At 59.8% G+C, this 21,989-nt stretch overlaps 5 protein-coding genes across 5 annotated transcripts; 2 read left to right on the forward strand and 3 right to left on the reverse strand.

The window, feature by feature from the left end:
* Positions 1 to 327: 327 nt before the first annotated feature.
* On the reverse strand, positions 328 to 6,031 carry PLICBS_001136 (3-oxoacyl-[acyl-carrier-protein] synthase; the record flags this gene model as incomplete). The annotated part of the gene is made up of 3 exons (XM_018317789.2): positions 328 to 438; positions 493 to 5,438; positions 5,497 to 6,031. The coding sequence occupies 3 exons, from the start codon at positions 6,029 to 6,031 to the stop codon at positions 328 to 330; spliced, it is 5,592 nt and encodes a 1,863-aa protein (XP_018183314.2).
* A 3,394-nt stretch (positions 6,032 to 9,425) lies between these two features.
* Positions 9,426 to 15,796, forward strand: PLICBS_001137 (beta subunit of fatty acid synthetase; the record flags this gene model as incomplete). The annotated part of the gene is made up of 2 exons (XM_018317787.2): positions 9,426 to 14,622; positions 14,685 to 15,796. The coding sequence occupies 2 exons, from the start codon at positions 9,426 to 9,428 to the stop codon at positions 15,794 to 15,796; spliced, it is 6,309 nt and encodes a 2,102-aa protein (XP_018183312.2).
* A 905-nt stretch (positions 15,797 to 16,701) lies between these two features.
* On the forward strand, positions 16,702 to 18,274 carry PLICBS_001138 (uncharacterized protein; the record flags this gene model as incomplete). Its single annotated transcript, XM_018317786.1, has 2 exons — positions 16,702 to 16,969; positions 17,043 to 18,274. The coding sequence occupies 2 exons, from the start codon at positions 16,702 to 16,704 to the stop codon at positions 18,272 to 18,274; spliced, it is 1,500 nt and encodes a 499-aa protein (XP_018183311.1).
* A 368-nt stretch (positions 18,275 to 18,642) lies between these two features.
* Positions 18,643 to 19,236, reverse strand: PLICBS_001139 (uncharacterized protein; the record flags this gene model as incomplete). Its single annotated transcript, XM_065599727.1, has 1 exon — positions 18,643 to 19,236. The coding sequence occupies one exon, from the start codon at positions 19,234 to 19,236 to the stop codon at positions 18,643 to 18,645; it is 594 nt and encodes a 197-aa protein (XP_065455799.1).
* A 1,181-nt stretch (positions 19,237 to 20,417) lies between these two features.
* PLICBS_001140 (uncharacterized protein) lies at positions 20,418 to 21,917 on the reverse strand (the record flags this gene model as incomplete). The annotated part of the gene is made up of 1 exon (XM_018317785.1): positions 20,418 to 21,917. One exon carries the CDS (start codon positions 21,915 to 21,917, stop codon positions 20,418 to 20,420), a length of 1,500 nt encoding a protein of 499 aa, XP_018183310.1.
* Positions 21,918 to 21,989: the final 72 nt, after the last annotated feature.

Raw genomic sequence — 21,989 nt, forward strand, 5'->3', positions numbered from 1 at the left:
TGATGTCGCTAAATTGCGGCCGGGGCATAAAGAATGACACGAGGTGGAATAGCTATGGTCGAGGGCAGGGTCGCCTTAAAACTCAATCACATCGCCGCAACGGAGGGCCGCAAGCCTTTATGCATGTGTAGTCTATTACTCTAGCGCTAAACCTCCGACATGTCCTCTCAGGAATCGCCCTAGACTCGTCTCCAGGATCCGTCGGCACAATTTGAACAAACACAGTTCGTCGAACGGCATGCTTCATTAAAAAACCATACGATCCCCGGTTTCCCTCCTCCTTCACGTCTTGACTCGTACACGGCAGTCCGCACATGTCTGCCCGCTCTAAAAGTTGGCGACGGCAACGGCAATGGCCTGGTTGTCCGAGTGCGAAATGGACAGGGTAATGTCCTTCACGCCAGCCTGCTTGGCAGCGGCAGCGGCATCGCCATGGAGCTATGCGTTGTTAGCATTTGTAGGGTCCATCGTAGGGCGCACACGCAGACTTACCGAAACAGTGGGAGCACCCTTCTCGTCACGCAGAATCTCAATGTCCTTCATGGCAGCGCCGGCACCCTTGCTGGCGACACCCAGGGACTTGAACACGGCCTCCTTCGCGCTCCACCGACCAGCAAAGGAGCTCTGCGGGCTGGGCGCAGTGCGGCAGTAGCTGATCTCCTCGGCAGTAAAGTTGCGCTCCAGGAACGTCTCGTTGTCAATGTTAACGGCGGAGATGTCCTCGACGTCAACGCCAACCTTGCTGTTCTTGTTGGCAACCTTCTGCGCCAGCGCCTCCATGACTTCCTGCGTCTCGCTGGCCCGAGAGGCGGGCAGAGTCTTCACGGCCTGCTTTGCAAAGTTGGCCGCATACTTGAGCTCAGCCGACTTCTTGTCCTCGGAGACACGGGCGTCAGGGTTCAGCAGAACGCTGCTGAGCTGCTCGTCCGAGTACGGCGAGTTGTTCTTGGCCACAAACAAGCTGTTGTTGATCAGGCCGTTGTGGAAGTAGCGGTACGCCTTCTTCTGTCGAGCCTCGACCTTGACGCAGTACTCGTTGTACGTGCGCTCGTCAAGCGTGGCAAAGAGATACCTGGGGTGGACGCCGATGGCCTGGGTACCCTTCTGACCGAAACCGAACGAGGTAACGGAGAAAGCCTTGATGCCATCCGTCTGGATGCTGCGGCTCGGGTACACAATCATATCGAACTCCTCCATGACAGGGTCCACGTTGTCGGCATTGCGGTTACCAGGCACGAGACCAGTGTTGAGCACCTGCAAGCAGCCGTTCATCATCCAGGCACCGGCGGCACCCTTGGGGTGGCCAGTCAGGTACTTCTGGAAGATACCTAGCACGGCGTTGCCCTTCTTTCGGCCGAGGTGGCGCAGCTGCTGGCAAATGACGGAAGACTCGTTCTTGTCGTTGGCCTTGGTCGAGGTACCGTGGAACGACGCGACACCGAGGTCGTCGATTGTGAGACCCCACGTGGCCAGGGCGCCGCGCAAGGGCGCGATGCTGGGGTCGTTCTTCCAGAAGTTGTTGCCCATGCTTCGGAGAAGCTCCTTCTCTTGACGAGCAGCCTCCTTCTCAATGTGTGCGAAGCGCTCGTGCGCGTACTCCTTCTCGTCAAACGACGCGTCTTGAGCCTTCATGGCGTCAATCTCATCGTGAACGAACTCAAGCTCAGACTCCTGCCACTGCTTGATCTGCTTCTTACGACGCTCAATCTGGCGGCGGCGGTAGTTGATGTCGAGCAGCGGCGAAGGGAACTTGCTCGGGTGCTCGCGGGCAGTGGTGAGGACACCCTGGCCGGGCGCGGGCACGGAGCGACCAATCTTGTCCGAGGCAGTCGCCGTAAGAGCCACGATGCCGTAGATCGGAACGCCCATGTCCAGGGCGAGCTTGGCAGTCATTATGACCTGCATGCCGCAGCCCTGAGACTCCATGAAGCCGTTTCTGGTGGTGGTGGTCGGGCGGGACATCTCCCGGGGAGTTCGGCCATGCTCAAATTCGTCGACCGTGTTGCTCGTGGCTTTCATGTTGGCGAACTCGTACGAGCCCTCCTCACCAAAGTCATCGAAGCCACCGACAAGGCAGACGCGAGCCTTGCCCTCCATGATGGTCTCGTAGCCGATGTCAACCGACTCAACAGCCGTTGCGCAAGCACCGACAGGAGTCTTGATGGGACCCGATGAAGAAAGCAGAAGCATGTTGACCCAGGCAGACATGGTGTTGATGAACGACTCCTGAAGAATGTCATTCTGCAGAGGCTTGTCGAGGAAGCGGTCCTTGTGCATGCCACGGAGAGCAGCAGCACCACCCATGCCGGAACCAACGCAGTTGCCGAGCTCCGAGACGTGCACATACTTGTAGAACTCGTAAGGGTCCGTGACACCGCTGGAGAGGAGAGCCTCGACAGTGGTGACGAGCAGGAAGAGAGTGACGGGGTCGACCTGGGAGACGATATCCTCCGGAATGCCGTAGCGCTTGGGGTCCCAGCCCGTGGGGATCTGGCCAGCAACGAGGCGGTCAAAGCGGAGGGCCTTGGGGATCCAGAGCGACGCACCCTTCCTCATGCGAACAATGTACTCGCCGCTGTCGGGGATCTCAAAGATCTCAACCTTGTCGCCATGCTCGCGCTTGAACTCCTCGGCAGTCTCCTTGGAGGCCTCGAAGGGCTCCAGGTCCTCTTCGATGACAACCTCGTGCAGCAGCTGCTTCTGGTTGGGGTCGTAGCCATCGAACAGCTCCGGCTCAATCAGACGGATGCCGGAGTGCTCCAGGATGTGCTTCTCGTACTTTTGCTTGATGTCCTTGTCGTCGACCGGCTCGCCAGACTTGGCATCGACCCAGCCAGAGTACGGCTTGCCCTTGAGGGGACCGTTGTGGTTCTTGATGAGACCCATGATCCAGGCCATCTCGACGCAGCCCTCGAGAGAGAACTCGCCAAAGGCCTCCATCTCCCATCGCGTGCGAGAGTTACCCCAAGGTCCAACCTCGGCAAAGCCGGTGACGACGACAACCTTCTCAAGATCAACCATGCCCTTGAGCGTATCATTGTGGGGGGCGATCTCGGTCTTCCAGTCGGGGAGAGTAGGGAAGTCGAACTTGATGTTGGCGCGGGGCTCAACCGTCTTCTTCTTGTACAGAGCCTCGGACTCGGCGCCATTGACGATGGTGTTTTCGATGGCGCTCTCCTTGGCAACAGCCCGGCGAATCTCACTGGTCTCCATAATATCCTTGCGGAGCTTGGTCATGGACTCGTTCAGGTTGGGGATGAACTGCAGGCCGCCGTTGAGATCGGCGAACACGGGCTCGGACTGGCAGAGGTCGACAATGGAAGGCGACATGAGACCCAGCAAGTTAAAGGCCATCTCCTGCTGCGAGAAGGTGCGCACGCCAAACGCCTCAACGCCCTCGGCAACGATGTTGTTGCCCGACATGAGACCAGTGCCACGGGTCCAGCCGATGACAGCGCCGCACACAGTGAGGTAGTTGGCCCAGCTCTCCGAGTACCAGCGGTTGAAGAGGGTCTCGAGAGCAAGCTTGGACTCGGAGTACAGACCGTCGTTGCCGAAGGTGCCGTGGTTGGGAGACAGAGGAAGCACGACCTGGGCTGGTCGGGTCTCGAAGCCGCGCTCGGTCTTCTGGGCCTTGACGCAACCCAGCAGGCGGATGAGATTGGTGAGCATGATGCGGTGAGCCAGCTCAGACTTGGAGTCGATGTTGTCGATCTGGCGGCCGTTCTCAGAGATGGCAGCGAAGGGGACGATGAAGTCAAGGTCCCAGCCGAGGCCGTTCTTGGTGTCGTAGATGTACTCAACCAGAGCCTCGACGTCTTGCTTGCTTCCCTGGTTGAAGGGAACAACGACGATCTGAGACCCGCGCGAGCCATAGCGGGTGTACATGGACTGGTAATACTCGGTGACCTCGCGCGAGAAGCGGCTGGTTGTAACGACAACCTTTGCGCCACCACTGACGAGACCTTGGAGGACCTCCGCGCCAATGGAGCCAGCGCCAGCGCCAGTCATGAGAACGTACTTGCCCTGGTAGGTGACACCAGACTTGGCAGCGTCTTCCAGGCAGTTGAGGTAGGCAGCCGTGAGCTTCTTGCTGTAGTCCCAGCCGTGGAGAGTCTTGCGCTTCAGGTGCAGGAAGGGGATGGTCTCAACCTTGCCCTTGTTGTTGCTGGAGCCTTTGAGCCCAGCCTTCTTGCCCTTACCGTTCTCCTTGGGAATGATTTGGCTTTCGTTCATGGCGAGGGAGCGCAGGACGTCGCCGTACAGAGACTTGATCTCAAGCTGAGACGTCTTGGACATCTTGTGCTGTTGCTTGATGAGCTTGTAGATGCGCTGCAGATCGCTCTGAACCTTGGTACGGTTGCCGTATTCGGAGATCTTGCCACCCTCGGCCATCTGCTGAACATAATGCTCGAGCTTTCTGCAGCTGGCACGGGGGACTTCCTCGTAGTTGAGGTTGCCACGGGCGTCTACTGTAGTGCGAGGGCCAGTGGGAACGGCCACGTCCTTGTAGACGGGAGAGACGTTCAAGACGTCCTTGCAGTTCTCAATGAGCTGCTGTCCAAGCTCCTTGGCGAGCTTGTAGGTCTCTCCTCTCTCGGTCGGGCAGTTGTCGATGTGATACTGCATGAAGTCGAGGAGCTTGGGGTTCGACCGGTTCATGATGCGGATGCACTGGCTAACAATCTCGCGGTCGACAGCCTGCAGTCTGCCAAAGATGATGTCGAAATACATGCTCAAGGCGTCCTGACGAGCCCAGTTCCAAGACGAATCGTAGGTTCGGGCCTTGAGGGGGCTGAACACGGGCTCGATGCCTGACGCGTAGAAGTCGCCGTGCTCGGCAGTCCACAGGTCGAGCTGGGCCTGGAGGACCTTCTCCGACTTTTGAGAGTTGATGAAAGCCTTGTCTCCGGAGCGGAGGTCAATTTTGAGGTAGCGGGCGAAGAGCTCCAGCTGCTGCTTGAACAAAGCACGCTGGTCCTTGGTCAGAGCATCGATGGCGGCCGGGTCCATCATCATGCCGCCACCGGCACCACCAGATCCGCTGTCGGCCGACGCCGTTGACAGGCTGAAGCCGGCATTGGCGGCATACTTCTGCGTAACGTCGTCGAGGAACGCCTTGGCGTCACCCTCAGAACCCAGACGAGACGGGGGCTCCATGGTCAGGGCAAGGAGCAGGGCACCATCTTGCCTGCCAGAGCCGAGACCCCATCTTGTCTCAAGGTATTTTCTGGCGGCCGTGATGTTGAATCCACCAGGCATCTTGGAGGAGATCAGCCTCGCAATGAGGGACTGAGACTGCTTGCCCAGATTGCCGTCAAAGGTTGCTTGCATTGAAGCACCAAGCTCGTCCAAGGGTGTGTCTTCTGGTTTCTCGGGAGTCGAGCCAAACTCCTTGCCAAGGTCACCAAGGATTTCGTTTTGAAGGGTGGATTTGCCTGCATGTCGCTGTTAGAGCATTGTTCAAACAAGCCTGGCGGCGCGGGAGCTTCTTACCTCCAACGAGGTCCTTGATCGCTTTGCTGAGGGGTACCTCAAGAAGGGGCTTCTTGAGCTTCTGTGCAATCAAGGCGCGCACGATGTCAATGGCCTGGACAGGCTGATCGGCAACCTGAGCAGCAGGCCCAGAGCTGGGAGGCGGAGGAGCCGCAGCCGCCGCGGGAGCCGCAGCGGCGGCGGCAGCCGGAGCAGCTGTGGCACCGGCCGCAGCATCCGAAGCGCCTGCTGAGGGCTCCGGCTCATCCTCGACAGGGTCGACATCGTAGTAAATCTCCTTGGCGTCCTTGTTGTAGCAGAGAATCTGTCGCTGAACGGATTTGGCGGCGTCGTAGGCCTCGTACTTGGAGGCGAGTGTGCGCTTGGCCATGACGCCGAGGGTGTCGGCGGGACCGATCTCGACGATGCGCTCGGCGGTCCTCTCTGCGAGGAACACGTCTTGCGTCTCGATCCATCTCACGGGCGAGGCGAACTGGTATGCGAGGAGCTCAATGAGCAGGGTGTGGGCGAGCTCTTGCTCGACTTCGGGCCGCATCTTGAGGGATGAGGAATCGGCACGTCGAGGTGTGTAGGAAAAGGGACTCTATCAAGTCGCAACCGGCGTAGAGGATGCGACAGTCTTGTCGTCGGCCCGGGCGAGTCTCGAGCGGAGCTCGCAGGCGGTCGAAGGAGGAAAACGTCGGCGGGTGTTCAGGGTGACCCGTCGAGGTGAGAATTGAAAAAGGCAGAATAAGGAGTGGCCCAAGTCTCCCTACCCAGCGAAGCGGAGGTATATTACGAGGTGGATGTGGAAGAAGAGGAGGAATCTGGGGAGAGGGCGGCGGAGAGACACTGGGGGGTGAAAAAGATGCGGGATGGCGATAATGAGATAGATGGTATGGATGGGCCGACTCGGAGAGACGGGCAGCAGCGGCAGCCAGACACGCAAGACGCGGCGAGGTACTTCGCACAGCGCAGCAAAGCACACAGCCAGGCGCGGAACACGCCTCAAGGCCTGCACCAACAGCGAGAGAGCGAGGCTTCGATTGTTGAACCGCGAGTCCCACCAAACCAGACGGGTCCCCAGGCGACAGGGCGCAGAAAAAAAATTGGGGGACGCTTTGGGCGGGCGGGTCCAGGGCCTGCAGGCGGCCTGCAGCACGGCGCGGCTCCTGTGCTGCAGGTGGTGAGGTGGGCTTCTCAACCAGATTGCCGGCCTAAGCCCAACTCGGCAAGGGGTGATTAATCCCGCCCAGGTCACTGGTGCTGCCGCCGGCCGCCGGGAACAAAAGCCGGGCCACCACCAGCGCCGCCGCCGACTGCCACCCACCACCTCCAGGGCTCACTGCAAGCCCAGATGCCAGCCGTAGCCCAGCATGTTCCAATGGTCCACGGGTGGATGGGCGATCGAGGTACCCGACCACTCACCCCGTGCACCACTCTGTACCACCACCACCGCCAGGGGCACCAACGGACCTGAGGCGTGACGCGCCTGGGAGACTTTTTTTACGGGCCATCCAATCCATCCAATCCATCCAATCCATCCAATCCATCCAATCCATCCAATCCATCCAATCCATCCAATCCATCCATCCATCCATCTCTTCAAGCGCAACAGGGCAGGAAAACTCTTTTTCCGCCACGAGCATCTGCCAGCGTGGCGGTCGCCGCGGCCCTACTTGTCCCGAAAGCCTTTGCAAGGCCGAGTCTCGACGCTTTGGTCGCAGGATCCTTGGTGCTGCACGCCCGGGAGGCATCACGGCGTCGGAGGCACGGCGTCTGTTCTGGCCGCCGACGTCGTCATGGTCGCCTCATCAACCGTGGAGCTGGCGGTGATCACCACGCGCGGCACCTGTCATCGCCGGCCAGCGCCACGGCAGCCGCAGCTAAGGCTGGCCGGCTAGCAGCATGTACCCTTAGTTTGCTGGGTACGGTATCTGGGACGGACTTTTGGGGCCGAGGGCTGCAAGATGATGGCGGGACGCGCTACGGCGCGGTACCTAAAAAGAGTCCGTCCAGGTGCCACCCAATGGAAACAGGCGCCATGGCACCCCTGCCCTACCAACAGATCCAGTGCTTCCAACCGCGTGGTTGGCGGCCATGGAACCCTGCCGTGGTTGAACGATCCGTGGATGGTTGGAGCAATTTCGCTGGGGAGGTACCGGTACCAAGGACGCCAGGCCACCTGTTGTGTTGTGCAACCACATCGTCCTCATCCACCCTCCACTCCCAGTCTGCCGCCAGACTCGTTCCTCGCCACGGTGTCAACGATTGTGACGCGGGCTGCCACTTTATCCAACGTTTGCCCTTGGGGGCAATGCATGTCATCGGTCGATAGCGCGCGAGCCTGGACTCGCAGCCACAACACGACCGTGGTGTGCCGTGTCCTCGATTGCAAATTTCGTTCTCGCGGCGCGAACACCGAGCTCCAAGGCAGCGGGGAGGGCGAAAAGTCAAACTCCTGATGCCCTGCCTGTTGGTCCTCGTGTAATCTCGCGAGTCGAGCCTGCTCTCCACTGCGAGATCCGTCGTCACGGCCTGCTTGACAGCTACAGCTGTCCCCAGGCCTCCAGCGAGAGGACCCCGGCGTCCGACTCCAGGCACGGACTTTGGTGCGTCTCCGCTCCGGCCGGTCCGCCGGGGTCAACAAGGCTTGATGTCTGGACAGGATTACGGATCAAAGAGGCCTCGGACAGTGCTGCGGTGCCCCCGGGCGGAGCTGTGATGTGTCTTCACGGCAACGTGTGATGGGTGCCTGCCTTTACCCACGTAATAAGAGTGCCCCATCGTATTCGCACCGTTGCTTTGGCCCTGAAAGCCATCAGATGGGCTTCCCCAGTCCGCCGAACCGCACCATCACGCCACGTCCGCCGGCCCGCGATATTTTCTCGGCGCCGGCTGTGGGCGGCGTTGAGTGCGGGAGGAGGACGGGAGCTTGGGGAGGTCTTTACCTATCTCGCATGCCGCCGCCGCCTCAACGAAGGGAATGGGCTGATAGCAGGGGCGATAAGAGAAGCAAGAAGCTCCCGCTGCAGGGCGGAATCGGTGGCAAGGAACCACCAGCCAGTGTGTTGCGATACAGTCAATGGTGGTGTCGCAGATCGTTGGAAGCCTCTTCAACAATCGACCCTCTTCCCGTTGCGCGTAACCTTACGTACAACCACCCTCAGTGGCTGCAGCAGAGTGACGCTTCCCGGCGTCGAAGCCCACGCTCGCAAGTACCGGTACCTAGGCCTTGCTGGGGACAGACCCCTTCTTTCGCCCCGTCCGCCCGAGGTGCGGCATTGGAACCATCCCCAACAGAACTAAAAATTTGGCGAGCCACGCTTGCAGCCCCCCGACACAGCCGCTCCATGCTCTGCCGCCCGCCGAGACCCTGCACCTCGATAGGCCCGCGGGCGTCCCACCGCCGAACGCGCTGTGGCTGACCCTGGTGCTCCGTACCTGCCCGCCCACCTGCCGTCCCTGAGGTGAGGTGAGGTGGTGGTGTCGGGCCTGCAACAACTTTGGCCCCGAATTTTCTGCCACCCCAGGCTTCACTTATACGTTGAGCGATCTTGTCCTCGCCTCTCCTCCACTTTCCCTATCGTCGTGCCAAATCCATCCCTCTTCCTCTTCATACCCGTAATCAGTCCTCTTCCTCCTTACGCCCTCGAGCTCGTCTGGTGCTGTCGCGCGCCCGACCGGAAGCTCATCCGTCCATTTTCCTTGTGCTCGACGGCGGTTCGCGAGCCCCTTGTCTTCTTCACCCCAGGACCGAGCAGTTGCGCCATTGGCGATAGTCCGCTTCGCCGCCGCGTCCTCGACCGACTGCTCCGCGGTGGATTTTGGTTCCAGGTGTTGCATTGATAGGTGAGTTGCCGCCGTCACACTCGTTGTCGCGATCGGGAGTCTGTGTCTAACCTCAAACTGCCCCGCAGACTTGATCGATACCCCCCAGCTCTGCCACCATGTACGGCACTGGAACCGGCCCTCAGACGGGCATTTCCACCCCCAGATCTAGCTCCTCTCTCCGGCCGTTGACGCTCTCCCACGGCTCCCTCGAAACCTCTTTCCTCGTCCCGACCAACCTCCATTTCCATGCCTCTCAGCTCAAAGATCGCTTCGTCGCGAGCTTGCCCGCCGCCACGGACGAGCTCGCCCAGGATGACGAGCCGTCATCTGTTCCGGAGCTTGTCGCAAGATACCTGGGCTTCGTTGCCCGCGAGGTCGAGGAGGGCGAGGATGATTCCCAAGGCTCCTACGAAGAGGTCCTGAAGCTCGTCCTGAACGAGTTTGAACGTGCCTTCCTTCGCGGCAACGAAGCGCACGCTCTCGCTGCCACCCTCCCGGGCATCGAATCGAAGAAGCTTGAGGTGATCCGCAGCTACTACCTGGCACGCGCCGCCTCCAACCGAACCATCAAGCCCCACGAGTCCGCGCTGCTAAGGGCTGCTGATGATGGCTCGGCCGACATTTACACAATCTTTGGCGGCCAGGGCAATATTGAGGAATACTTCGAAGAGCTTCGCGAAGTCTTCCAGACGTACCCCAGCTTCATTGGCGAGCTGGTTGCGTCCGCCGCAGAGCAGCTTCAAGCCCTTTCTAGCCATCCCAGCGCAGAGAAGATGTTCCCCAAGGGCCTGGATATCATGGACTGGCTCCATCACGCGGACGCGACCCCCGACGTCGACTACCTCATCTCCGCGCCCGTCAGCTTCCCTCTGATCGGTCTCGTCCAGATGGCCCACTACGAGGTGACCTGCAAGGTTCTCGGCATTGACCCCGGCCAGCTGCGCGAGCGCATCAGTGGTACTACTGGTCACTCTCAGGGCATTGTCATGGCCGCTGCCACTGCCGCTGCCGCCTCGTGGGACTCGTGGCGGGAGATCGTGAGCTCGACGTTGTCGATCCTTTTCTGGATCGGCACTCGCAGCCAGCAGGCCTTCCCTACCACCTCCATGACGCCGACCATGTTGCGCGAGTCCATGGACCACGGCGAGGGCACCCCAACGCCCATGCTCAGCATCCGCGACCTGTCGCAACAGGAGGTTCAGAAGCACATTGACGCGACCAACCAGTACCTTCCTCCCAATCGCCACATCAGCGTCTCCTTGATCAACAGCCCTCGAAACCTCGTCGTGACTGGCCCGCCTACCTCGCTCTATGGTCTCAACTCTCAACTGCGCAAGGTCAAGGCCCCTACTGGTCTTGACCAGACTCGAGTCCCCCACACCGAGCGTAAGGTTCGGTTCGTCAACCGCTTCCTTCCCATCACCGCGCCTTTCCACAGCCAATACCTCGCTGAGGCGACGACCATGATTGATGAGGATCTCAAGGACGTGAGCATCGACGCGAGCGCTTTGGGTGTTGCCGTGTTCGACACCAACACGGGCAAGGATCTCCGCACCGAGGTCAAGGGCAACATCGTCCCCGCCCTGGTGCGTCTGATCACACGCGATCCTGTCAACTGGGAGAAGGCAACCGTCTTCCCCAAGGCTTCTCACATCCTCGACTTCGGTCCCGGTGGTGTGTCTGGCCTGGGAATTTTGACTAGCCGAAACAAGGAGGGAACCGGAGTTCGTGTTATCCTTGCCGGCACCGTCGACGGCACGATTCCTGAAGTGGGGTACAAGCCGGAGCTCTTCGATAGGGACGAGGAGAACGCCATCAAGTATGCCATCGACTGGGTCAAGGAGTTTGGTCCCCGACTGGTCAAGACGTCCAATGGCCAGAAGTTCGTCGACACCAAAATGAGCCGCCTGCTCGGCTTGCCTCCGATCATGGTCGCCGGCATGACTCCGGCGACGGTACCTTGGGACTTCGTCGCTGCGACCATGAACGCTGGCTACCACATCGAGCTGGCTGGTGGTGGCTACTTCGCACCTCCGATGATGACGGATGCTCTCCGCAAGATCGAAAAGGCCATCCCCTCGGGTCGCGGAATCACGGTCAACCTGATCTACGTCAACCCCCGCGCCATGGCTTGGCAGATCCCGTTGATCGGTCGCCTACGCGCCGAGGGTGTGCCCATTGAGGGCTTGACCATCGGCGCCGGTGTGCCTTCCATCGAAGTCGCCCAGGAGTACATCGAGACGCTTGGCCTCAAGCACATTGCCTTCAAGCCCGGCTCCGTCGAGGCTATCCAGGCCGTCATCAACATTGCCAAGGCCAACCCGAGTTTCCCTGTCCTTCTCCAGTGGACCGGTGGCCGTGGTGGTGGCCATCACTCCTTCGAGGACTTCCATCAGCCGGTGCTTCAGATGTATAGCCGTATCCGTCGCCAGGAAAACATCATCCTCGTGGCTGGTAGCGGCTTCGGTGGTGCCGAAGACACGTACCCGTACATCACCGGTGACTGGGCCAAGAAGTATGGCTATCCCCCCATGCCCTTCGACGGCTGCCTGTTCGGTAGCCGCATGATGGTCGCCAAGGAGGCACACACCAGCAAGAACGCCAAGCAGGCCATCATTGATGCCCCCGGGCTGGAGGACGACCAGTGGGAGCAGACCTACAAGGGCCCGGCCGGCGGTGTTATCACCGTGCGTTCCGAGATGGGCGAGCCTATTCACAAGCTTGCCACCCGCGGTGTCCGATTTTGGGCAGAGATGGACCAGAAGATCTTCAGCCTGCCCAAGGAGAAGCGCGTGGCCGAGCTCAAGAAGAACCGTGACTACATCATCAAGAAGCTCAACGACGACTGCCAGAAGGTCTGGTTTGGCTGCAACAAGGCTGGCCAAGCCGTTGATCTTGAGGACATGACGTACGCCGAGGTCGTTCGTCGTATGGTCGACTTGCTCTACGTCAAGCACCAGTCTCGCTGGATCGATCCCTCTTTCCGCACGCTTACCGGCGACTTTATCCACCGAGTTGAGGAGCGTTTCACGGCCTCCGCTGGCAAGCCTTCGCTGCTTCAGAACTACGCTGATCTCGAGGAGCCGTTCAGCGCCGTCGACCGCATCCTGGCCCACTATCCCGAGGCCGAGACACAGATCATCAACGCGCAGGATGTGCAGCACTTCCTGATGCTCTGCCTGCGACCGACCCAAAAGCCAACCACGTTCATTCCGGCGCTGGACGAGAACTTCGAGTACTTCTTCAAGAAGGACTCCCTGTGGCAGTCGGAGGATCTCGACGCGGTCATCGGCCAGGACGTCGGCCGAACTTGCATTCTGCAAGGCCCGACCGCTGCCAAGTACTCCACCATTCTCGATGAGCCCGTCAAGGATATCCTCGAGGGCATTCACAACTCTCATATCGCTGCTCTGACGCGCGATTACTACAACAATGACGAGGGTTCCATCCCTGCCATGGAGTACTTCGGCGGAAAGCTCGTCGAGTCGGAGATTCCTCTTGACCTGGATGGCCTGACTGTCAGCTATGACGCCCACAAGAACACGTACCGTCTGGCTTCGTCGGCGTCCAGTGCACTGCCGTCCCTTGACGCCTGGCTTTCCCTCCTGGCAGGTCCCAACCGCAACTGGAGGCATGCTCTTCTCATGTCGGATGTCGTTGTCCAGGGACAAAAGTTCCAGACCAACCCTATGCGGCGTATTTTTGCGCCTGTTCGTGGCCTGTTCGTTGAAATCCAGTATCCCAACGAGCCTGAGAAGACGACGATCATCGTCAGGGAGCAGCCCCGACACAACCAATACGTGGACGTCATCGAGGTCAAGTTGACTGGCAAGAACGAGATTCTTGTCAACTTGATCAAGGAATCGACGGCCCTGGGCAAGCCCGTTGCTATGCCGCTGAAGTTTGTGTATCACCCGGAGGCGGGCTATGCCCCGATCCACGAGGTCATGGAAGATCGCAACGATCGCATCAAGGAGTTTTACTGGAAGGCATGGTTCGGAAACGACCCCCTCAACCTCGACGCGGTTGTCACAGGCAAGTTTGACGGTGGCAGCACCACCATCAGCAGCGAGGCCATTAACGACTTTGTGCACGCCGTCGGCAACACTGGCGAGGCCTTTGTCGACCGCCCTGGCAAGGTTGTGTATGCTCCCATGGACTTTGCCATCGTGTTGGGATGGAAGGCCATCACCAAGCCCATCTTCCCGCGCACCATTGACGGCGACCTGCTTAAGCTCGTTCACCTGTCGAACCAGTTCCGCATGATCCCGGGCGCCGAGCCGCTCAAGAAGGGCGACGAGGTTTCGACGACCGCCCAGGTCAATGCCGTTATCAATCAGGAGTCAGGCAAAATGGTGGAGGTGTGCGGCACGATCACCCGTGACGGACAGCCTGTGATGGAAGTCACGTCGCAGTTCCTGTACCGCGGTGCCTACACGGACTACGAGAACACCTTCCAGCGCAAGATGGAAACTCCTGTTCAGGTCCACCTGGCCACGAGCAAGGACGTCGCTGTCCTGCGCTCAAAGGAGTGGTTCGCCATCGATGAGATCCCCAACGACATCGACCTGCTGGGTCAAACTCTGACGTTCCGCCTCCAGAGTTTGATGCGCTACAAGAACAAGGACGTCTTCAGTAGCGTCGAGACCCGCGGGCAGGTCTTGCTGGAGCTCCCCACAAAGGAGGTGATTCAGGTTGCCAGCGTCGACTACGAGGCTGGTGAGTCTCATGGCAACCCCGTCATTGACTACCTGGAGCGCAACGGTTCTCCTCTCGATCAGCCCATCTACTTCGAGAACCCCATCCCCCTGAGCGGCAAGACTCCTCTGCAGCTCCGGGCCCCTGCATCCAACGAGACGTATGCTCGCGTTTCAGGCGACTACAACCCCATTCACGTGTCTCGTGTCTTCTCCAGCTACGCCAGTCTGCCCGGGACAATCACGCACGGCATGTACTCGAGCGCGGCCGTCCGCAGCCTGGTGGAGACTTGGGCTGCTGAGAACGACATTGGCCGCGTGCGAAGCTTCCACGCGTCGCTTGTGGGCATGGTTCTCCCCAATGACGACATCTCTGTCAAGCTCCAGCACGTTGCCATGGTTGCCGGCCGCAAGATCATCAAGGTCGAAGTCAGCAACACGGAGACTGAAGAGAAGGTGTTGGTTGGCGAAGCCGAGATTGAGCAACCGGTGACGGCCTACGTCTTCACCGGCCAGGGCTCTCAGGAGCAGGGCATGGGTATGGAGCTGTACGCGAGCAGCCCTGTCGCCAAGGAGGTCTGGGACCGCGCCGACAAGTACCTCCTTGACAACTATGGTAAGCCTTGTCTACACCCGCCCCGCAATGCGAAGGAAATCTTCCTGCTAACACCAGCATAGGCTTCTCCATCACCAACATCGTCAAGAACAACCCCAAGGAGCTCACCATTCACTTTGGTGGACCCAGGGGCAAGGCCATCCGGCAAAACTACATGGCCATGACGTTCGAGACGGTGGCTGCTGATGGCTCCATCAAGTCGGAGCGCATCTTCAAAGACATCAGCGAGAGCACGACGTCGTACACGTACCGCTCGCCTACGGGCCTGCTGTCGGCGACGCAGTTCACGCAGCCTGCGCTGACTCTGATGGAGAAGGCCAGCTTCGAGGACATGAAGGCCAAGGGTCTCGTGCCGCGGGATAGCACCTTCGCGGGCCATTCGTTGGGCGAGTACTCTGCCTTGGCAGCCCTTGCCGACGTGATGCCCATCGAGTCCTTGGTGTCGGTCGTCTTCTACCGTGGCCTGACGATGCAGGTCGCTGTCGAGCGCGACGCGGCCGGACGATCCAACTACTCGATGTGCGCGGTGAACCCGAGCCGCATCTCCAAGACGTTCAACGAGGAAGCGCTGCAGTTTGTAGTCAACAGCATTGCCGAGGAGACGGGGTGGCTCCTGGAGATTGTGAACTACAACATCGCCAACATGCAGTACGTGTGTGCTGGTGACTTGAGGGCATTGGACACGCTGGCGGGCGTGACCAACTTCCTCAAGAAGCAGCAGATCGACATTGAGGAGATGCGAAGCAACATCGAGGAGGCCAAGGGAGCGCTGAAGGAGATCATCCGGGGGTGCGCCGAGGCGACGCTGAAGAAGCCGACGCCCCTGGGGCTGGAGCGCGGCTTTGCGACGATCCCTCTCAGGGGTATCGACGTGCCCTTCCACTCGACGTTCTTGCGGTCGGGTGTCAAGCCTTTCCGATCGTTCCTGCTCAAGAAGATCAACAAGACGACGATCGATCCGTCCAAGCTGGTCGGAAAGTACATCCCCAACGTGACGGCCAAGCCGTTTGCGCTGACCAAGGAGTACTTTGAGGACGTGTACAGGCTGACCAACTCGCCCAAGATTGGAGCGGTGTTGGCCAACTGGGACAAGTACGTCCAGGAGGAGGAGGGCAAGGCGAGCAGCGACAGCGGCGCCAGCGTCGAGTATGAGGGCCCCGGCGCGGCGGCGTAAAGGGGGGTCGCGCGGAAGACATGGAAGGCGGAGAGACGCGAGAGACGGGAGCTCTCGGAAGGGATTGATGCGCCTGATGACCCAAGGCAAGAGGAGTGGCCGATTATTTTGTGTTTCCTGCTGGTTGCTTCGGGCCTAGTCCCTACATGTATTCACTCTAGAAGAGCCGATGGCGGTCATACGAATGCCTCTGATATGATTAATAGAATTCATAGATGAACGAAGACGATGCTCGAATCGGGCAGGTGATTGAACCGTGAATGTACAAGCGACATGCGTCTGCTTCTGGCGGTGATGGTATGCGCTTTGGGCTGGCCTTGGGCTCTCAGACTCACGGGTGAGCAAAGTACTGCCCGGTATGGGCTGGTTTGTTTCGCGTGAGCGACGAGCGACAGCACAGCCAATGAACGATTGGGGGCATGACGCACGCTAATTGGACGGTCGTTGGCGGCAGGTGGCTCCCAAAGGTTCCTGCCTGTCGGTCACCGGCGACCACCGGCGGCAGGGACCTCGCGCATGGCTGCTGCCGGCGCAGGAAACAGTGGGTCCGAGTTGGGACGTCTGGGGACTCTAGGCTCTGTTTGCCGTCGACCATCTCCGTCAAAAGACGACGAGGCTCAGCGTCACACAACGTCGCCGCAGCCTGTGCGCGGCTTGATAGTTGGACCGCAGTCTGGTTCCTGACGATAAAGGAGCCTCTCTCCCGTCGTACAAGAGCGGGGTCTGTGCCGCTCGATTCTGGGCTTCTCCTTTCTCTCAGTTTCGTTTTCGCGCCTTTGTCTCTCTCTACAGTCTACGAAGTAACTCTACACCCGCGCACCGACATAGCCTCAGTGAGGGGCTGCAAGGAACTCGGACTCAACCAACGTTGCATAACCCCCACACGTGTCACAGCCTTCATCATCATGGGCTCCTCAGAAGCGGCGATGCTGCCCGTCAAGAACCAGGTCCTGTTGGGGACGTTTGTGCACAGCAAGACGGCGCAGGAGCTGGACTACATGCACAACACCGCCGTTGCCGTCGACTCCCACGGCACAATTGTTGGGATCGAGAGGGATGCAGCAGATGTCATGAGCGCCAAGGCGAAGCTGCTCGCCAACTTGGGCTGGAGCGAGTCTGATGTGCAAGTCTGCGTAAGCAAAGAGGGCCAGTTCTTCTTTCCCGGCTTCATAGGTGAGTCTCGTTCCACTGCGCAGGGTCACAACTTCATATATGACCCTATGATGCTGATAGGCGGGACCTGCAGACACCCATGTCCATGCGCCCCAGTATGCAAACGTGGGCATCTTCGGCAAGTCGTCTCTGCTTGACTGGCTCGAGAAGTACACGTTCCCTCTCGAGTCCAGCCTCAAGGACCTCGACAGGGCGCGCATGGTGTACAATGCCTGCGTGAGACGCACCCTGTCCCACGGTACCACCACGGCTGCATACTACGCTACCGTTGATGTTGCTGCCACAAACCTGCTGTCGAAGCTCTGTCTGTCCGTCGGCCAGCGGGCATTCATCGGCAGGGTGTGCATGGACCGGCCTGGCATCTGCCTTGACTACTACAAGGACGAGTCGGCGGAGCAGTCCATCAAGGCGACCCTCGAGTCCATTGCCTACATCAAGGAGATTGATCCCACGCACGAGATTGTGTCGCCCATCCTGACGCCGCGCTTCGCCCCGGCGTGCACGTCCGAGGCCATGCACTCGTTGTCCAAGATCCAGCGCGAGCTAGACCTGCCGGTGCAGACGCACATCTCGGAGAACACGGACGAGGTCAAGCTCGTGAGCGAGCTGTTCCCGGACTCCAAGTCGTACGCCGACGTCTACGACAAGCACGGCCTGCTGACGCCCCGGACGATCCTCGCCCACGCCGTCCACATCACCGACGACGAGGCGGACCTCATCGTCGCGCGCAAATCCAAGATTGCCCACTGCCCCTGCAGCAACAGCTCCCTGACGAGCGGCGAGGCCCGCGTCCGGTGGATGTGGGACAAGGGCATCGAGGTCGGCCTCGGCACCGACATGAGCGGCGGCTACAGCCCGTCGATCCTCGAGGCGGCGCGCCACGCCACCCTCGCAAGCAGGCACCTCGCCATGGACATTGCCGACAGGAAGGAGCGCGAGAGAGTCAAGCTCACGGTGGACGAGGCGCTGTTCCTGGCGACAAGGGGCGGTGCCAAGGTGGTCGGCCTCGAGGACAAGATCGGCGGCTTCGAGGTTGGCAAGAGGTGGGACGCGCAGCTCGTGGGCCTGGGCGTGGTGCAGCCGAACGGCTCGCGAAACGGAGAGGAGGTGGCGGCGGCCGCGCACTCCAACGGCGCCGCCAATGGGCACCCTACTCAAGGGGGACACGGCGGCGACGCCGGCAACGTGGACATTTTTGGGTGGGAGGCGTGGGAAGACCGCGTGGCCAAGTGGGTGTACAACGGCGACGACCGCAACACCAAGAAGGTCTGGGTCAACGGCAGGCTGGTTCACTCACGACAGTGAGTGATGACGACCAAAGGATGATGACGACGAAGTATCTGACGGGACGAGACGACGCATGTACGACGTAAGAAGAAGTTGTGGTGGAGAATCTGGGCTGTGTTGGGTATATCTATCTGATAGACTGACGGTCTAGACAAGTCAAGTACTTCATGGGAATCATCGCTGGCTTCCTGCGCTCCTACAAGACCACAAGGCAAAATGGCATGGCCCGCGTCCCAGATTCAAGATCCGCTCCTCCCCCCCCCCCCCCTTCTTCATGGCCCATCCAGTCCAACAAGACCCCGCCGGCGATGTGGCTTTCCCTTCTGCTGGAAAAACACCAAAGAAACTCACTCAACAGAACCGTCCCCTTCCCCTTCTTGTTCCCCTCACTTGCGCGTCTGGCGCTTCTGCTGCCTATCCCTCTGCGTCTTCTTGACGGTAAACAGGTTGCTCAGCTTCTTGTACGCGGAGCCCTTTTCGCCGGCCCTCGTAATCGCGTACTCTTCGAAGAGGGCATCCGCCTCCTCGAGCAGCGCGCGCATTTCATCCGGCAAGGCGCCCGCGGCGGCCGCCTGCTCCACGTAGGCGGCGAGGGCAGCCACGAGCTCCTGGCGCTGGGCGTCGTCCGGGCGCGAGGTCTCGTCATCCTCGATGCGCCACACGAGCTCCGTCACCATGCTTTGCATGTCCCCCCGGTAGTCGAGTAGCATCTCGCCCGACTTCAAGCGCTCGACGGCTGAGGAGGCTCCCGCGCCCGACGAGGGCCCCGCGGTGGCTTGCCTTCTCGGCGGCGAGTTGGACTTGTTTGAGGGCGTGGCCTTGCCGCCGGCAGGCATGGCTTGCCTGCTGCTGCTACTGCTTCCCCCGGCTTGCTTGCCGCCGCGGCCGCTTCCCCCGGCGGGCGCGGTTTGCCTGCTACCGCTGCTGCTTCCCCCAGCCGGCCCGCTGGGCTTGTTGGGGACGTTCTTTCGGGCAGGCATTATGGTGACGGTGACGGCCTCGAAAGGAGTGACTTCGGAGGCGGTGATGGTAGTGATTGTGTCTTCACCGAAGGCGAAGTCGTTGAGGTCCCGACGAAAAGAGACCGGGTCGGTTGTGTGAATCAGCGTTGAAGTGGTTCTACACGAGAATTGCGAAGGAAGGACGATAGCGAGAGCAGTGCGGTTGTGGATGGTAGAGTTTGGGCCCCGGTGCGACGATGAAGATGGTATTGACGATGGTGGTTTGAGGTGTTTGGGTGTTTGAGTGAGTGTGTGTGATCTGATCTGCTCAAGAAGTTCTCAAAGTCGAGCCTCAGCCGCGATATATATAATCGAGGAGAGACAGCAGCGAACGGCCGGCGCGGGCGGGAGAGTTGGCTGGCCCGCGAGGGGGGCCGCGAGTCCGCATTCAGAGCGAGAGAAAGGGAAAAGGGTAGGAGACAAGGAAGGTGAAAAAAGAGGGAGCGAGAACAGAGGTCGGACGTTTGTGCTGTTCGGGGGTTCGTGGGTTGAGACACAGACGGATAGAAGAGAAGCGACGGCGGCAGCAGCGCGTTCGAACATTTGGCCGCGTGCGGGTGAAAGTCGTGCCAGGATATGCAGCACACACTGTCCTCGCACCTTCACGAATAACGACGGAGAACAAGAAAAAAAAACAGCGAGAACGACATGGCGGCATTGACAGTGACGACCGTGACTGCTTGCGCACAGAGAAGCCACAAAGGGGACGTCGGCTGCCGCGAAAGCGCAACATCGCTGAACACAATTTGAGTGACGGATACGGATTCGGGTCATGGCATGAACATGGTGAACATGATGGACATGGGTTCTTAGATAGGCAGGGCACGGTGAGAGGGCGGAAAGGCCTTTTTGTTGTCTTCAATTTTGCACATTACCTAGTAGTTACGCGGTGAAGCAGAGGGGCCTTGCCATGTGAACAAGGGAATCTCGATACAAACAATTCCGAATTGAGAAGGCATGGAAAAGCCATGGAGAGGAACACGATGGGGTATCAATGCGTCTCGCTGGTCCAAATCTCAGTGCACGGCAACGATGTGGGGGTCTGAGGACCAGCCTCGCCGACCAACACCGCTCCATAACAGCACGTCTCTCAGTCTGCCCTCAACTCCCACTCCAAAGCTCCAGAACAGGTACTCAAACATGCAGGGCCAGACTCTGGGCTATTCCGGCTCCCGAACCACCGGGTCGAGGAGTTCAAGCATCTGCTCCGGATCAATGAGCTCTTCATCGATGTCGGTCCAGTCGTCGGTGATGTCGTCGTCGAGCGTAGCTAGGACCTCCTCGGTGGTCATGTCCTTCCTCTGTGACAGCCATGTGTCTACCTCCCTCGAGAGGTAGGCATTCATGGGCATCTGTGCCTCCGCCGCGATTTGAGCCCGGCGAATAATTGCTTTCTGAGCCGCGCTCCTGACGGACGCTGTGCCGCGCGCTCGCGCCGCTCCCTTGGTGCGATTCTGGCGCTGAGCGGCCCTCTTCTCCCGTAGATTGGTCGCCTTGTTGTCCAGGGCCTCGCGAATAACATAATCCTGCCAGCGGGCTCGTTGCTCTTCCGTGAGAGCCTCCCACGCGCCTCCGCCAAGGCCTTCACAAACCGCCTGCAGACGGTAAAAGCGTAACTCGGCAGTCGCCTGGTAGTACAGCCTCTCATAGCTGCCCAGGGACTCGAGTCGAGTGACGCGGCTGCGCTTTGCGGCCACGTTGTTTCGCTTTCTTTCGTGGATACCCACGAATTCGCAGATGCGGTTGTTTCTTTGCTCCAGATACATGCGAACGAGGGGATCTATGTCGTTTGGGATGTGAACAGTGCGTGGGAACACCCTCTTATCCGGGAGTGGCTGCACTTCTGTTGGGGGCAAGCTTGGTGGTGCTTCTTCCTGGCGCGCGATTTCGGCCGTGACCGCCATGCGGCGGGTGGCCGCGGTCCTCGGACTGATGGAACGGGGAATACCCAAGCCTAGATCCTCGAGGGTGTCCTTGCCGACCACGATGCGGTCTCCCTGCTGCTCTTCTTCGTTCCCACCCTCGGGCGTGGGTACAAGTCCACTTGGCCGCTGCTCTGCCTGGTTCGCGGCAGAGTCCATTTCGACAGGGGCACCACTTGCTCGCAGGGAGCTGGCTAGACTGTGGAATGGGAGAGGAGGTTCATCGCCATGGCTAAAGGAATACATGGCCTGCATGGCTGGCTCGCCGGCCAAGAAGGGACCAGGCTCTGTCAAGGTGGCAGAATCCCCGGGCTGCAAATGTGTATAGTCCGCACTACGGCCGAGGCCTGGGTCTGTGGGCTCTTGAGACCGGCCAGCAGCCATGCCGGATTCACCCAGCGTCTCCGACGACGCGCCGAAGAAGTCAAAAGTGCTGAACTCGTTGCTGTTTACCTCCTCTAGTCCGCTTTCACAAACGTTGAGGATGCGATCCATGCCAAGGCCTGTTTGTCCGCTGTGTGGAGTCGGTTGGAGGATAGCGACTGGGTTTCTGTCGACAGCAGAATGGGTTTCAGGGTCGAGAATGTCGGTATTGTGGCCGTTGTTTCCACCCTCAGGTGTCATCATGCCGCTGTCGATCTTGGTCGGTCGCGATTGATCAGGAGTCTTGGTCTTCTTTGTGTTGAGGCTCGCAATACGCTTGAAGATCGACTTGATCCTAGTTATGACGGAAATCATGTTAGTCTTCCGAGGTCCCTGGGCCCAGACTGGACGCTGTTCGTTGGGTTGAAGAGGCGAAATCTCTCGCCG

The sequence above is a fragment of the Purpureocillium lilacinum genome (assembly GCF_023168085.1).
Source record: "Purpureocillium lilacinum CBS 284.36 DNA, scaffold_1, whole genome shotgun sequence".
NCBI classification, from domain to species: Eukaryota; Fungi; Ascomycota; class Sordariomycetes; order Hypocreales; family Ophiocordycipitaceae; genus Purpureocillium; species Purpureocillium lilacinum.